This window comes from Pongo abelii, chromosome 9 (genome assembly GCF_028885655.2).
Source record: "Pongo abelii isolate AG06213 chromosome 9, NHGRI_mPonAbe1-v2.0_pri, whole genome shotgun sequence".
NCBI lineage: Eukaryota > Metazoa > Chordata > Mammalia > Primates > Hominidae > Pongo > Pongo abelii.
This window is the reverse complement of record NC_071994.2, coordinates 1,075,183-1,087,420: the sequence shown is the minus strand read 5'-3', so window position 1 is coordinate 1,087,420 and position 12,238 is coordinate 1,075,183. Positions and strand designations below refer to the sequence as shown.

At 63.8% G+C, this 12,238-nt stretch overlaps 1 protein-coding gene across 1 annotated transcript in view; it reads right to left on the bottom strand.

Moving 5' to 3' along the window:
• Positions 1-11,018, bottom strand: part of MUC5AC (mucin 5AC, oligomeric mucus/gel-forming) — a 45,199-nt gene extending 34,181 nt beyond the window's left edge. The window contains exons 1-16 of the mRNA XM_054524087.1: positions 10,946-11,018; positions 8,777-8,854; positions 7,879-7,938; positions 7,298-7,559; positions 6,820-6,934; positions 6,421-6,511; positions 5,465-5,574; positions 5,137-5,350; positions 4,924-5,049; positions 4,023-4,140; positions 3,684-3,822; positions 2,471-2,581; positions 1,905-1,974; positions 1,678-1,815; positions 1,432-1,596; positions 345-439 (exon numbers count right to left, since the gene is read on the bottom strand). Coding sequence (XP_054380062.1) covers positions 345-439; positions 1,432-1,596; positions 1,678-1,815; positions 1,905-1,974; positions 2,471-2,581; positions 3,684-3,822; positions 4,023-4,140; positions 4,924-5,049; positions 5,137-5,350; positions 5,465-5,574; positions 6,421-6,511; positions 6,820-6,934; positions 7,298-7,559; positions 7,879-7,938; positions 8,777-8,854; positions 10,946-11,018 — 1,965 coding nt within the window. The remainder of the gene's footprint in view (positions 1-344; positions 440-1,431; positions 1,597-1,677; positions 1,816-1,904; positions 1,975-2,470; positions 2,582-3,683; positions 3,823-4,022; positions 4,141-4,923; positions 5,050-5,136; positions 5,351-5,464; positions 5,575-6,420; positions 6,512-6,819; positions 6,935-7,297; positions 7,560-7,878; positions 7,939-8,776; positions 8,855-10,945) is intronic.
• Between the last annotated feature and the right edge of the window lie 1,220 nt (positions 11,019-12,238).

Genomic DNA, 12,238 nt, shown 5'->3' with positions numbered 1-12,238 from the left:
GAATGGGTGAATGGGTGGATGAGTGGGTGAGTGAGTGAATGAGTGAGTGGGTAAATGGGTGAATGGGTGAGTGAGTAGGAGAGTGAATGGGTGAACGGGTGAGTGAGTAGGTGAATGGGTGAGTGTGTGGGTGAGTGGTGAATGTGTGAATGAGTGAATGGGTGGGTGGGGATGTGGGGAATGGAGCTGGACAGACAGACTGGTTTCCAGCCCCTGGTGCCCATCACAGCCTAGAAAGGTTAGTCCTGCCTGCTGAGCCCCCCAGTGCCCTCCCAGCCCTCCTGGAGGCAGCTGTGAGGCTCAGTGGCTAGAGCCCAACTGGGCCAGGAGGCGGCAGATGTTACCGAGTAGTAGGTGCCCGGCTTCACAGCAGCATGGCAGTGGCTGAAGGGGCCGTCGGCGTCGGTCAGCTGCGAGCACCAGTGCTGAGCATACTTCTCTGTGGACAGAGGAGGGATAGGGTTAGGATTAGGATCAGGCAGCACACTCATCCCACCCACCTTGGCCTCTGGTGTGGGGTTTGGGGTGCCAGCTTCTCTGGGCAGTCTGACGTTGGGCCCTTCATCCTGCTACACACTCAGCCCAGGTGGTGTGGCGCCCTCCCCTAGGGAAAGCTCCCCCAAATGCAGGGTACGACATCCAGAGCCGAGGCTTCTCTCATTTCCTGCATGTCCCACCCAGCCCCTCACAGCCTCTCACAGTGCCACCTTCCAGGGACGCTAGTGACCACCACTGTGGACAGACAAACCAAGGCCCTTCTGGCCCCTCCACTGGGCTCACTGAACCCTGGCTTCCCAGGCTGCAGGAAGGAGGCCAGAACCAGCAAGATGGGGTCCCACCTCCCCATGGCTGGCGCCCAAGCTCTGAAGGCGAAGTGAATGACTGAGTGAGTGAGTGAGTGAGTGGATGAGTGAGTGAGTGAGTAGGTGAGTGGGTGAATGGGTGAGTGGGTGAGTGAGTATTGAGTGGGTGAGTGGGTGAGTGAGTGAATGGGTGAGTGGGTGAGTGGGTGAATGGGTGAGTGGGTGAGTGAGTGGGTGAGTGGGTGAGTGAGTGGGTGAGTGGGTGAATGGGTGGGTGAGTGGGCGAGTGAGTGAATGGGTGAATGGGCGGGTGAGTGGGTGAGTGGGTGAATCCATTCCCCACGTCCCCACCACCCCACGCTGTGCAGGGGTAGGCGGTCAGGGCCGATGTTGACCAACAGAGACTTGCACCCTTTCTTTGACCCTGAAGCAGATGCCCCACATTCCTGAAGCTCCACATAAGCTTGGGTAGGCGCCCACCATGAGCCTGTCCTTGGGCCCCTTCGTGAGCCACGCCACCCGGCTCACAGGCACACGCAGGGCTGGCCTCGCTGCCTGAAGCGCCAAATAGAAGCGGGTGAACCAGCGCCAGGCGGCCAGCACAGAGGCGAGCCGTGGACACATGTACCATTCTCCACGCTCAGGGAGCAGGGATCCTCAAAGCTGTTCCTGATGTTGGGGCAGGCGGCCTGGGTCTTGAAGGTGTTGAAGAAAGCCGCAGCTGTGGCCTCCACCACCCCACTGAGGGTCCGGAAGTCATCGGCCTGGATGCTGTTGAAGTTCCCACAGAGACCTGGGGCGGGTTAGGCAGGTTGAGGACCATGTGCCCCGGCCAGAGTGGGTGGGCTCCAGGCCCAGAAGGCAGCCCTCTTACCGCAGGTCTGCCCGCGGAGTTTGGGCGCCAGCCGCATGAACAGCTGCATGGTGGGCACCAGCTGCAGGTTCAGCTGCAGGCCCAGGCTGGTCTGGGCGATGATGAAGAAGGTTGAGGGTCTGAAGATGGTGACGTTGGCTGGGGACACAAAGGACAAGGGTTTTGCTGGGGGGATGTGGGGCGGGACCCCAGGCAGCCCCGGGATGGGGAAGAGGCCGCCACCTCACCTGCAGAGATGGGCAGCTGGGTGTAGATCTGATTCAGGAACACTTCCCCACTGGCCTTGATCACCACCACCTGAGGACAACCAGACAGATGTGTGAGCGCGGGGCAGGCTTGCGGCACCTCAGCCCCGCAGAGGCTGTGAAATGCGCCTGCAGGTGCCTGGGAGGCCTTTCCCTGCGGCTGTGGGTCCTACAAGGTGGCCTTGTGCTTACCCTGATTTTCTGAATTTTCTGTGAGGACCATGCCTTTTATTCTTTAGTAAAAACCAAAGTTATTAACTAAAAATAAATTGACTTCAGTGGAGAAGCCATGCTGGCCGCAGATGCGCCCAGTCCCTCCTTCCTGGGGCCCCTCGGGCCAGGTATGGCGGCCCGGGCGGCCCGGCCCTGATCTGGTCCCTTTAGGGACAGTCACATGGACCCATAAGTAGTGGACACAGCCAGTGTTGCCGGAGGGTCCCCGCCTCTCGCTGTTCACGCCAGGGATGAAGGGCTTGGGCAGAGGTGACTTGCAGAAGAGACAGGCCCCTTCCCCCTTCCCGGGGTTTGCCTTGCCAGGCTCCACTCACCGTCTGCGCCCCGTCCAGGCTCAGTGTCACGCTCTTCAGGCAGGTCTCGCTGTCCGTCAGCCCACACCTGCGCAGCTCAGCCAGTACAGTGAAGGCACTGCTGTCACAGGGCTGTGGAACAGGACACACCAGGGATCCTCACGCTCCACCCAACGCCCAGCCCGCCTGGCCCTGCCCCTCCACCCGGCTGTGCTCCTCTCCCTCACTAGAAACCCCCACTCCACCATCCCAGTCCCCGAGAGGGAGGTGTGCTAGGAGGGCCCCAGGTGTGGACACCCAGGCACACAGAGAAATCTGCATGCACCCTGGGGAGGCCACACTCTGCAACGCCAACTACAGGACCCTCTGGGAAAGACAGCACTCGGAAGGTGCAAATGCCAGCAGCTGCCAGAGGCTGGGCGAGAGAGGGGTGAGGAGCTCCAAGGGGTTTCAGGGCAGTGGAGCCGTCTGCGTGAAACTGCCTGGCAGGAACAAGACACTGCACATCCGTCCTAACCTGTGGAATTTCACCACCACGAGGGGCCCCGATGTCAACCATGACCTAGGAGGTGAGGGTGCCAGTGCAGCCTCCACCCCAGTGCAGGGTCTCATCTTGGGGAGACTGTGTGTTAGGTGCAGGGTCTCATCTGGTAGAGACTGTGTATTGGGTGCTGGGTCTTATCTCAGGGAGACTGTGTCATTTGGTGCTGGGTTTCATCCAAGGGAGACTGTGTTAGGTGCAGGGTCTCACCTGGGAGAGACTGTGTGTTAGGTGCAGGGTCTCATCTGGGAGAGACTATGTGTTGGTTACAGGGTCTCATTGTGGAGAGACTGTGTTGGGTGCAGGGTCTCATCGGGGGAGACTGTGTTGGGTGCAGGGTCTCATCCGGGAGACTGTGTGTTGGGGCAGGAGTGCTTTGTGCTCAATTTCTTTGTAAACCTAAAACTATTCTCAAGAGTAAAGTCTGTTAAATAAACAGCCCAAGGTGCAGAGGGCCCAGTGCTGGGTGGGGCCCAGTGCTGGGTGGGTGCTGGCGGCTCTGATCTGCAGCCTTCATGGTCCTATGAGGACTAGCGCTGGGGAGCTGGAGTGCTTCCTTGAGATCTCACCATCAGGGACCCCCAACGGTCACCCCAGGGGCAGCAGTGACATGCAACCGAGCTGGGGGAGCCTGTGGGAGGCTGGCCGTGGGCCCCCTCTGTCCGGCGAGCACCCCAGGCAGCCAGGCCGTACCTTGGTCAACACATAGCTGCAGTCCCCGTGCACCGTGTATTGCCTCTCGTCAAACGTGGAGAAGTGGGCACCTCCAAGCACAGAGCAGGTACCCGGGCACGGAACCTCCTGGCAGCTCCACCGGCCTCCAGAGCAGGTGCTGAGAACAAGAGATGGTGCCACGTGGGTGCCGGCCCCAGGAGACCAGCCTCTAGCCTCCGCATCAGGAGGCTGACCCGGTCTCACCCAGGCCTGCCTACACCGCAGCCCAGACGAGGGCGCCTGCCGGCCTGGGTCACAGCCCCCATCGGGTCCGTCCCATAGCACATCCTGGGGACCTGGAGGGGGGCCGGGACCTACCAGTTGGCGCAGTCTGTGGAGTAGGTGGCCCCTGGGGCATAGGCAGCCCCGTTGTAGACGCAGGCACACTTTGACACAGGGACACAGCCGGTCTGGCCGACGTCGTCAAGCACCGTCCCTGCAGGGGTCAGGCAGGCCTATGATGGGCGCCTGCTGTGTCCACGCAGTGGGTGTTGCAGGGGAACAACACGGCGGCCCTACAGCAAGCTGGGGCCTCAGCCAGCCCCAGGGGCCCGGGACAGGGACCTCAGCCAGCCTCAGGGGGCCAGGACAGGGGCCTCAGCCAGCCTCAGGGGACCGGGACACCTCAAGCCAGGGGCATCAGCCAGCCTCAGGGGCCCAGGACAGGATCCTCACCCAGCCTCAGAGGTCTGGGACACCTTGGGCCAGGGGCCTCAGCCAGCCTCAGGGGCCCAGGACAGGATCCTCACCCAGCCTCAGGGGCCTGGGACACCTTGGGCCAGGGGCTTCAGCCAGCCTCAAGGGGCCAGGACAGGAGCCTCAGCCAGCCTCAGGGGCCCAAGACAGGATCCTCAGCCAGCCTCAGGGGCCCAGGACAGGGTCCTCACCTAGCCTCAGGGGCCTGGGACACCTTGGGCCAGGGGCCTCAGCCAGCCTCAGGGGGCCTAAGACAGGGTCCTCAGCCAGCCTCAGGGGCCCAGGACAGGGTCCTCAGCCAGCCTCAAGGGGCCAGGACAGGGGCCTCAGCCAGCTTCAGACGCCTGGGACACCTTGGGCCAGGGGCCTCAGCCAGCCTCGGGGGCCCAGGACAGGGTCCTCACCCAGCCTCAGGGGCCTGGGACACTAGGACTGGGGTCCTTCTTTCGAGGCTTGGCCATGGGAGCACAGCCTTCTAGTTCCTGGGGTGCACCTGTGTTTCCCAGGGGCGGGGGAGCCTCACCCTCAGGGCAGAAGCAGCCGGCCACACAGTGGTCCTCGCAGGCCCGGGAGTGCTCCTGGTTGGAGCAGGTGTCTGCGCAGGGGGAGCGGCACTCGTGGTACTGCATGTTGTTGGGGCACTTCTGGGCTGTGGGAGGCAGAGAGACGGCTCACATCCGCCCGCCCCTGCCCTCCCTGCCAGAGGGGTTGGGGGACAGGGGGCCGGGACACTCACGGCAGAGATCAGGGCCCCGCCAGTCCTGGGGCAGCCCCCCTGCATGGGCGCACTGCCGGGAGTACTCGGCGAGGGTGTGGCAGACGCAGCTGAGCAGGTCCGTGTCTTCACAGAAGCAGAGTTCTTGCCTGCAGGCCTCCAGGTAGCTGCCGACATCCACCAGGGCCACGCAGCCAGAGAACAGCTGGCCATGCAGGAGCTCCTCGCAGATGCCCTAGGACAAAGGCCACAGCCCGTCTGAGTCCTCGGTGGGGGATCTGGACCGGTTCCCAGGCTCACAACCTCTCCTGCTCAACCTGCCAGGCCCTCTGTTCCCTCCAAGCCTTACAAAGCCAGTGGAGCAGTTCCTCGGGGGTTCAGGGACAGGGTCCTGACACTGCTCCGTGGGGTCGTCCATCTTCTGCAGGTTCCCGAATTCCATGGGTGTCAGCTTGGTGTCTGCGGGAAGCACAGAGGCAGACTCTGCCTGCAGGTCCCGGTACCTGTCAGCCCAGCACCCGAGCAGCAGAGCCCCCAGGGCCGGGTCCCTGGGGTGGGGTTTGAAGGGCCATCGGTGGCTCCTGCTCCCTCCAGATGCCTGAGTTGTCCTGACTGCACCCGCTTGGCCACCCCATGCATGCTGCTGGGACCCTCAGGGGGTCTGGAATGATGGGGAGAAACAGCCCAGGAGGTTGGTGTCCGGGCCACAGGGTGCCACCAGCTGAAGCTTCAACTGACCCAGGACCCTGGTCTTCTCCTGCCAGGCTGGCTGGAGCCTGAGCACCTCCCAGTCCACAGAACCCAGCCAACCCAGCGCTGGGCCTGCCTCGCCAAGGGCTGCTGGACACCCAGGCAGACTCAGTTCCCCACAGAGGGACACCCCGTACTCGGAGCTTGTATGGGGCTTCATGGGCCTGGCAGGGGGAGGCGGGGAGTGGGGCCCTGGCTGGTGCAGGTCACATTTGCAAGGCCACTGCCTGGTGGCAGAGACTCAAAGATCAAGAAGGAGGCAGGTCTGTCATTTCAGGAGAGGGCATGTGGTCAGGGGTCGCCACCCAGAGCAGCCACACAGAGCAAGGGGCGCAATGGGCAATTTGCTCCCCGCCTGCACCCCTGAGACAGGCCAGGGTTGCGGGATCGCGTGTGTGCACATGTGTGCTGTGCTGGGAGGGAGGGCAGCTGCATCCGTGCATCTGTGCATGTGTGTGCCCGGAGTGTCAGAGGGTGTGCCCAGAGTGTCGGAGGCTCAACACTGAGCCCCCAGGGGACACTGAAGAAGGGGCTGATGGCGCCGTGGGGCCTTACTGTGGGAGAGGAGCTCGCTGACCACGGGCATCCCGTTGAAATCCCCACAGAGCCCACAGGTCTTGTTGGCGTATTTGGTGTCCAGCTCCAGCTGCAATGGGAGAGACATCACACACCCATTCCCACCAGGGGCAGATGGACAGATGAGGCTCGAGCCTGAGATTTCCAAGGAGGGGCCGAGGTCCACAGAAGAGACACCCCCGAAAGCAGTCTCCATCCTGGGGACACAGACCCCGGGACACCATTGGTGTCTGGGCACCTGTTCTTGCCTGCTGTGTGAGGTGGAGTCTGACCCTGACTGGGCCCAGGGCACCTTCTACCCTCTCTGGAGAGGCTGTGGGAGCAGGCCAGCCCTCGAGGGCTGGACTTGCACACTGGGACACCCCCACCCAGCCTCACCAGCAGGCTGTCATCGTGGTTCCACATGAGGACAAGGCCCAGCCTGGCCTCCACCTTGGTGTAGCTGCTGCTCTGCTGAATGAGGACCCTAGACTGGCTGAAGGGCAGCAGGACCCTGCGGAGGAAGGCAGGGCTGAGGGGCTGGGAGCACAGTGAGGAGAGACCCCAGGCAGGGCAGATGCCTGTGGTCGCAAATGTGACACGGTCATCGTGACTGTGAAGTCGCATCTGGGATGGGGACATTGACCTCTGGAGCTCTGGGGTCACGAGGAGCTAGGAAGGGGCAGAATAAGAGCCTGGGGACCCCAGGAGGGGCAGGTGGGCCACTCGGGTGACAAGGTAGGGCCCATGTCCAGCTCCACTCTCAGGGGCTTCCTGAGAAGTCCACATCCCTCCCAGGACCGCGAAGCCCCGTGACCACCCGGAAATGCCACCCCACACACCGCGTGGCCTCCACCATCCCAGAGCCCAGACTCACGGGCGGCCGTTGACCAGGACGGAGCCCTTGGTCAGCTGGATGACCACGCCGTCCACCTTCATAAGGACCCTGCTCAGCGTGGGGACCGCCGACTCCTGGCTGCGGCGTAGCTGGATGTTGAAATCCTCGTAGGCGGCGCCGCAGTGCTCAGAGAACACGTAGTTGCAGAGGCCGGGGAAGCGGAAGACGTCACCGTCGAAGGTCTTGTAGTGGAAGTTGCCCCAGGTGCTGCACACCCGCCCGTTGTGCGCCGGGTTGGAGGCTGCAGTGGAAGCAGCATGGCATTTGGGGGCATCGCCCTCGTCCTCGCCCTGCACCCCCTGCCCCTGCCCTGTACCTCTGCCCCTCCCCAGGGTCCTGCAGGAGGTGCTGCTGCCCTGGATGCGGCACCCAGGGGTCCTTCCTGCGTCTGGGAAGTCCCAGAAACGTGTGCAGGGAGATGCTGGGCCCTCTGGCTCCAATACCGACCCAGTGGCCACCCAGAAAGCTGGGGCCCCTCTCCACCCGGCACCTCCAGGCCTGAGCGGGGAGCTCAGCAAAGCTATGCCCCTTCCCCACCCAGGCATCCGGGCTCCACTCACCTCGTACCACAGGAATGGTCCTCAGAGATGGGAAGACAGTCACCCCACGGAGTGGGACCCCTGCGGAGACAGGGGCTGGTAGGATGCACGCACGGCCCCATGTGGGGCGGGGGCTCCGCAGCCAGAGGAGACGTTCCAGAGTCAGCAGGTCCTGGCTCCTGGCTCCAAAGCCGACTCTGGATTCTGCTGCGTGTTGGGCCCCCTCCCACCCACCCACCATCTGCACGTTGTGTGCCTGTGGCCACACACCCTGCGTTTGGTGACTTTCTAATTCCTCCCGGCTGTCACCAGGTAGAAGCCCCCAGGGGCTGCCAGCTCTCACATGCCTGTGGGGCCTCAGAACCTGAGTCTGCATCAGCGGCTCAAGACAATCTCTTAGGTGCTGAGATTAGGCATGTCTGGCCCGATTTGGAGAAATGCAATCTGAGAGTTTGACCAAAGCCCCCTGCCCTGGCTGCCCTCGCCTGCCCCGCCTCTGCCAGGGCTGCCAGGCCTCCAGGGGCTCCCACTAGCATGAGCCACACGGGGACGGCTGGCGCCAAGGGAGATGCCCGTGTTGCTGAAGCGTCAGGAGGTGAACGGGGGGGATACCGAGGCAGGACCCAGCTCCAGATCCCCGGAGGGTGACCGGCTCCCACGGGACATGGGTACAGCCAGTCTGTCCCGCCCTGCAGCTCCTTCAGAGCCTGAGAGCTGCAGGGGGCTGGCCCAAGGAGAGGCAGGTAGTGTGACCGAGCAGGGCCATGGACGTGGGGGTGTCCTCCTGTCCCCCCAGGTTTGGTCCTCAGCAGTGGTCCGCTGGGGAGCCACCCTAAGACCAGTGGCCCTGGGGGCCGTGCCACGCAGTGGAGGGTGGAATCTGACAGGCTTAGGGTGGGGGCCAGACGCTCAGACTCACCACCGGGCCCCCGGGCGATAGGAGAGAGAGCAGGGTGGTGCTCGTAGCTGGATTCGGAGGAGCCATCCTGGGCATGGCCTGCAGAAAGAGGAGGGGGCTGAGCCCAGATTCAGGGTGGCTGAGGGGGCTCAGGTTGCAGCCATAGATGCAGCACGGACACCAGAGAGACGGGAGGCCACAGTGCGTGGGGGTGGCCCGTGGCGAGGGCTCTCTCTGTGCTGGGTTGGGGGGTCCTAGGAGGCCTCTGTCCATGTGAGTCGGAAGTCTGAGCCCAGACCCTCCAGGAGCATCCCCTCAGCCTGGCCCCATGGAGCTGGTGGCGTCAGGACCCTTCGCCCCGATCTGGCATCCCCATCTATTCATTCCCACTCACTGCCGAGCGTGCCAGGCCCTGGCCTCCATGCTCCCACGCTCGGGACCCCTGTCCAGTACAGTGATCCCACTGAGGGGCTGGAGCAGTCAAAGGCATGGGAGGGGTCGGCCCCAAGACCACCTGGAGGACCCTGCCTCCCTACAAGCAGTAGACCCTGCAGGAGGCTGATCTCCAGGGTCCATAGAGACTGTGCCAACGTGCAGAATGTCAGCAGATTTCAGCCCGGCCCAGCCCCGCACAGCCCTGCACAGAACCAGCATGATGGGACCAGACCCCAGCCTCGCACAGCCCCGCACAGCCCTGCACAGAACCAGCATGGTGGGACCAGACCCCAGCCCCGCACAGCCCGTCACAGAACCAGCATGCTGGGACCAGACCACAGCCCAGCACAGCCCTGCACAGAGCCAGTAGGGTGGGACCGGACCCCAGCCCCGCACAGCCCCGCACAGCCCCGCACAGCCCCGCACAGCCCCGCACAGCCCCGCACAGCCCCGCACAGCCCCGCACAGCCCCAGCATGGTGGGAGGGGCGCCTGGCCCAGCCCAGGACCCTGCAGAGAGGGGTCTTGGGGAAAGCTGTGATTCGCCTGCACCCCAGCCCCAGCTTTCCAGTTCCCGCAACTGGCGTAGGGGTCCTCAGGCCAGGCTGGGAGACCTCCCTCGCCCTCACACCCTCTCGCCCCAGTGGGGCCCACTGCATCAAATCCGTCAGCGGGCGCAGGGGGCGTTAGCATCTGCAAGCCCAGTGCGGGAGACGGAGATGACGGCCTGAGCTTCACTTATCCAGTCCCGGCCCAGGCCTGCCCCCACCTTCTGAGCCCCTGCAGGCCCCAGCCCCAGCCCCGCCCTCTCCTGGGAGCAGCCCCGGGACAGAATTCCTGCTTCTGAGATGAGGGTGGTACAGACGAGGGACGGCGGGGCAGAGTCCGACAAGGCCACTGCCTAGCGGAGGGTGGCACGGAGACACCGGGAGAGGGTTCTTCTTGCTCTGAGACTGCCTGGCAGAGGGCCAGAGGCTGGGGACAGAGCTGGGCGAGGGACCTGGGTGGGCCATGTGGCAGTCTCAGCAGTGCTGAGGTCCCTGCCCTGCTGTTCCAGGAGCCCAGGAGCGCCCACCCCCCTCCAACCCCAGGCATTACCCCATGGGGGCACATGGTCACCAGCAGACCTGGGCCCAGGTGTCCCTCAGAAGCAGAAGAAGGGACCTGCTGGCCCAGCAAGGGGCAGTCCAGACCACAGGACCTGGAGCCTCCCCCATCACCCTCTCAGCCTCAGGCCGGGGGTGAAACAGTTCCCCTGTGGACCTCACCATCACATCCCAGCTCAGAGGCTGAGACCCTCCCCCAGGGAGATCCCCATCGAGGCCCAGACAGGGAACGTGAGCTGGCGAACTGGGCACATGTGGGGTGTGCAAGGGCAGGTGCCTGGGGCTGATGCCCTGACCAGGCCCAGCAGGGGCCATGAGCAGCTGGAGATACTGTGGGCCAGGTGCTGTCGGCTTCTGGGGACAGGTGCAGGGATCCAGGCCGGGAGGGAAAGCCGGAGACCTGAGCTCCTACTTCCCTGCCTCAGGGAATGGTCCAGCCTCAGAGGTCCCGGAAGCCCAGAGATCCCTTCCCAACCCCACGAGGGGAAACTGCTCGTTGGCGGCCAGGCCACAGGCAGGGGCTATGCTGCTGGGAGCCGTTCATGGCACATGCAGCCTGCCCGGAACCCAGGGCAAAGACTGAGCTGCCCGAGGCCCACTCAGTACCGCACCACCCAGGACCAGTAGAGCGGCCAGGGGCTGAGCCGTACCTGTGTGCCGGGTGCAGGCCAGAGCGACAGCCAGGGCCCAGAGCAGGGCCAGCTTCCTCCGGCCAACACTCATCGTGTGGACGGCGGGGAAGAGTGCCCTGTCCCTCGGCAGCCTCTGAGGAGGGACCCGAGGTGACAGGAGCCTTTTGTAGCCCCAGAGCTGGCTCCGGCCCCGTGCTTCACGTGGGTGGGCAGGGCGGGGCCTATGGTTCCCCCTCACCCAAGTAAACAGTGGGTGCTCACTGCGGGCTGGCCAGTGGCCGGTGGCAGGCGGAGATGGGTGTGTCTGCTGGGTAGAGCCCAGTTTCCAAGGGCCCCCCCAAGCTCTGGCCTGCAGGGGTCCTCCCCACATACCCCACCCTAGACTCTCCCCGGGCACCGTGCCATGCCCGGCAGCCTGTGAGTTCCTGGTGCCCAGAAGTGAGTGCTCAGAACAGCCTTAAGGCACCTCTTTGACACTAATCCCTCTGCAGCAGGACGGGGGGCCCAGCCCAGCCTTTCCCTTTCCTGCCATTCCCCCCATAGCTGACCTCCTGGTTGGACCCTCCACATGGGCGGTGGAGCTGCCGACCTTGGCTGGGGAACGTGTGGCTGCCTGGGAGGGAGAGGCCAGCCCCAGCCCCGTCCCAAGCTCCTTATGGTCACCTATTTCTCCATTTCTGTGCCTTTTCCTCCCCATGTCTTGTCTTACCCAGGTGCCTGGAGAGAGCACACATGCGGCAGGAGTGTGGTGAAAGGAAAAATGATTGAGTGAGTGAATGAATGGGTGAATGAGTGATTGAGTGAGTGAGCCAAGGCGTCCCTGAGGCCAGCCACATGCTGCCACTGAAGTAGCGCCAGCCAGCCTCACCCTCCCTGGAGAGGGGCTCCTGGCAGCAGCCTCCAGGCAAGTGACAGAACCCCTCCCTCACCATGCAGCCCCCTCCCAGCATTGCCCAGGAGTCCACCTGTGCTTCTCTCTCCTGGCCCCAGGCGGGCAGGGCTGGTTCAATTCACATGATGGTCTCTGGCCACCAAGATCCAGAAATGCTCAGTGCCCTCCGGGCAGGAAGCTGTTGACTGGTCCAAGCAGTCCCAGCACAGAAAGGTCTCAATGCGTCTTTGGCCTGAAGGGCTCTGGCTGAGAAGGTGCTGTTGTGTGATGAACACTTGCCCAGACCACGGGTGTGTGGCTGGACACTGGGGCTGGACTCTCGCTCCCAGGCAGCCACACACTCCCCAGCCAAGGTCGGCTGCTCCACTGCCCACATGGAGGGTCCAACCAGAAGGTCCCCCATGGGAGGAATGGCAGGA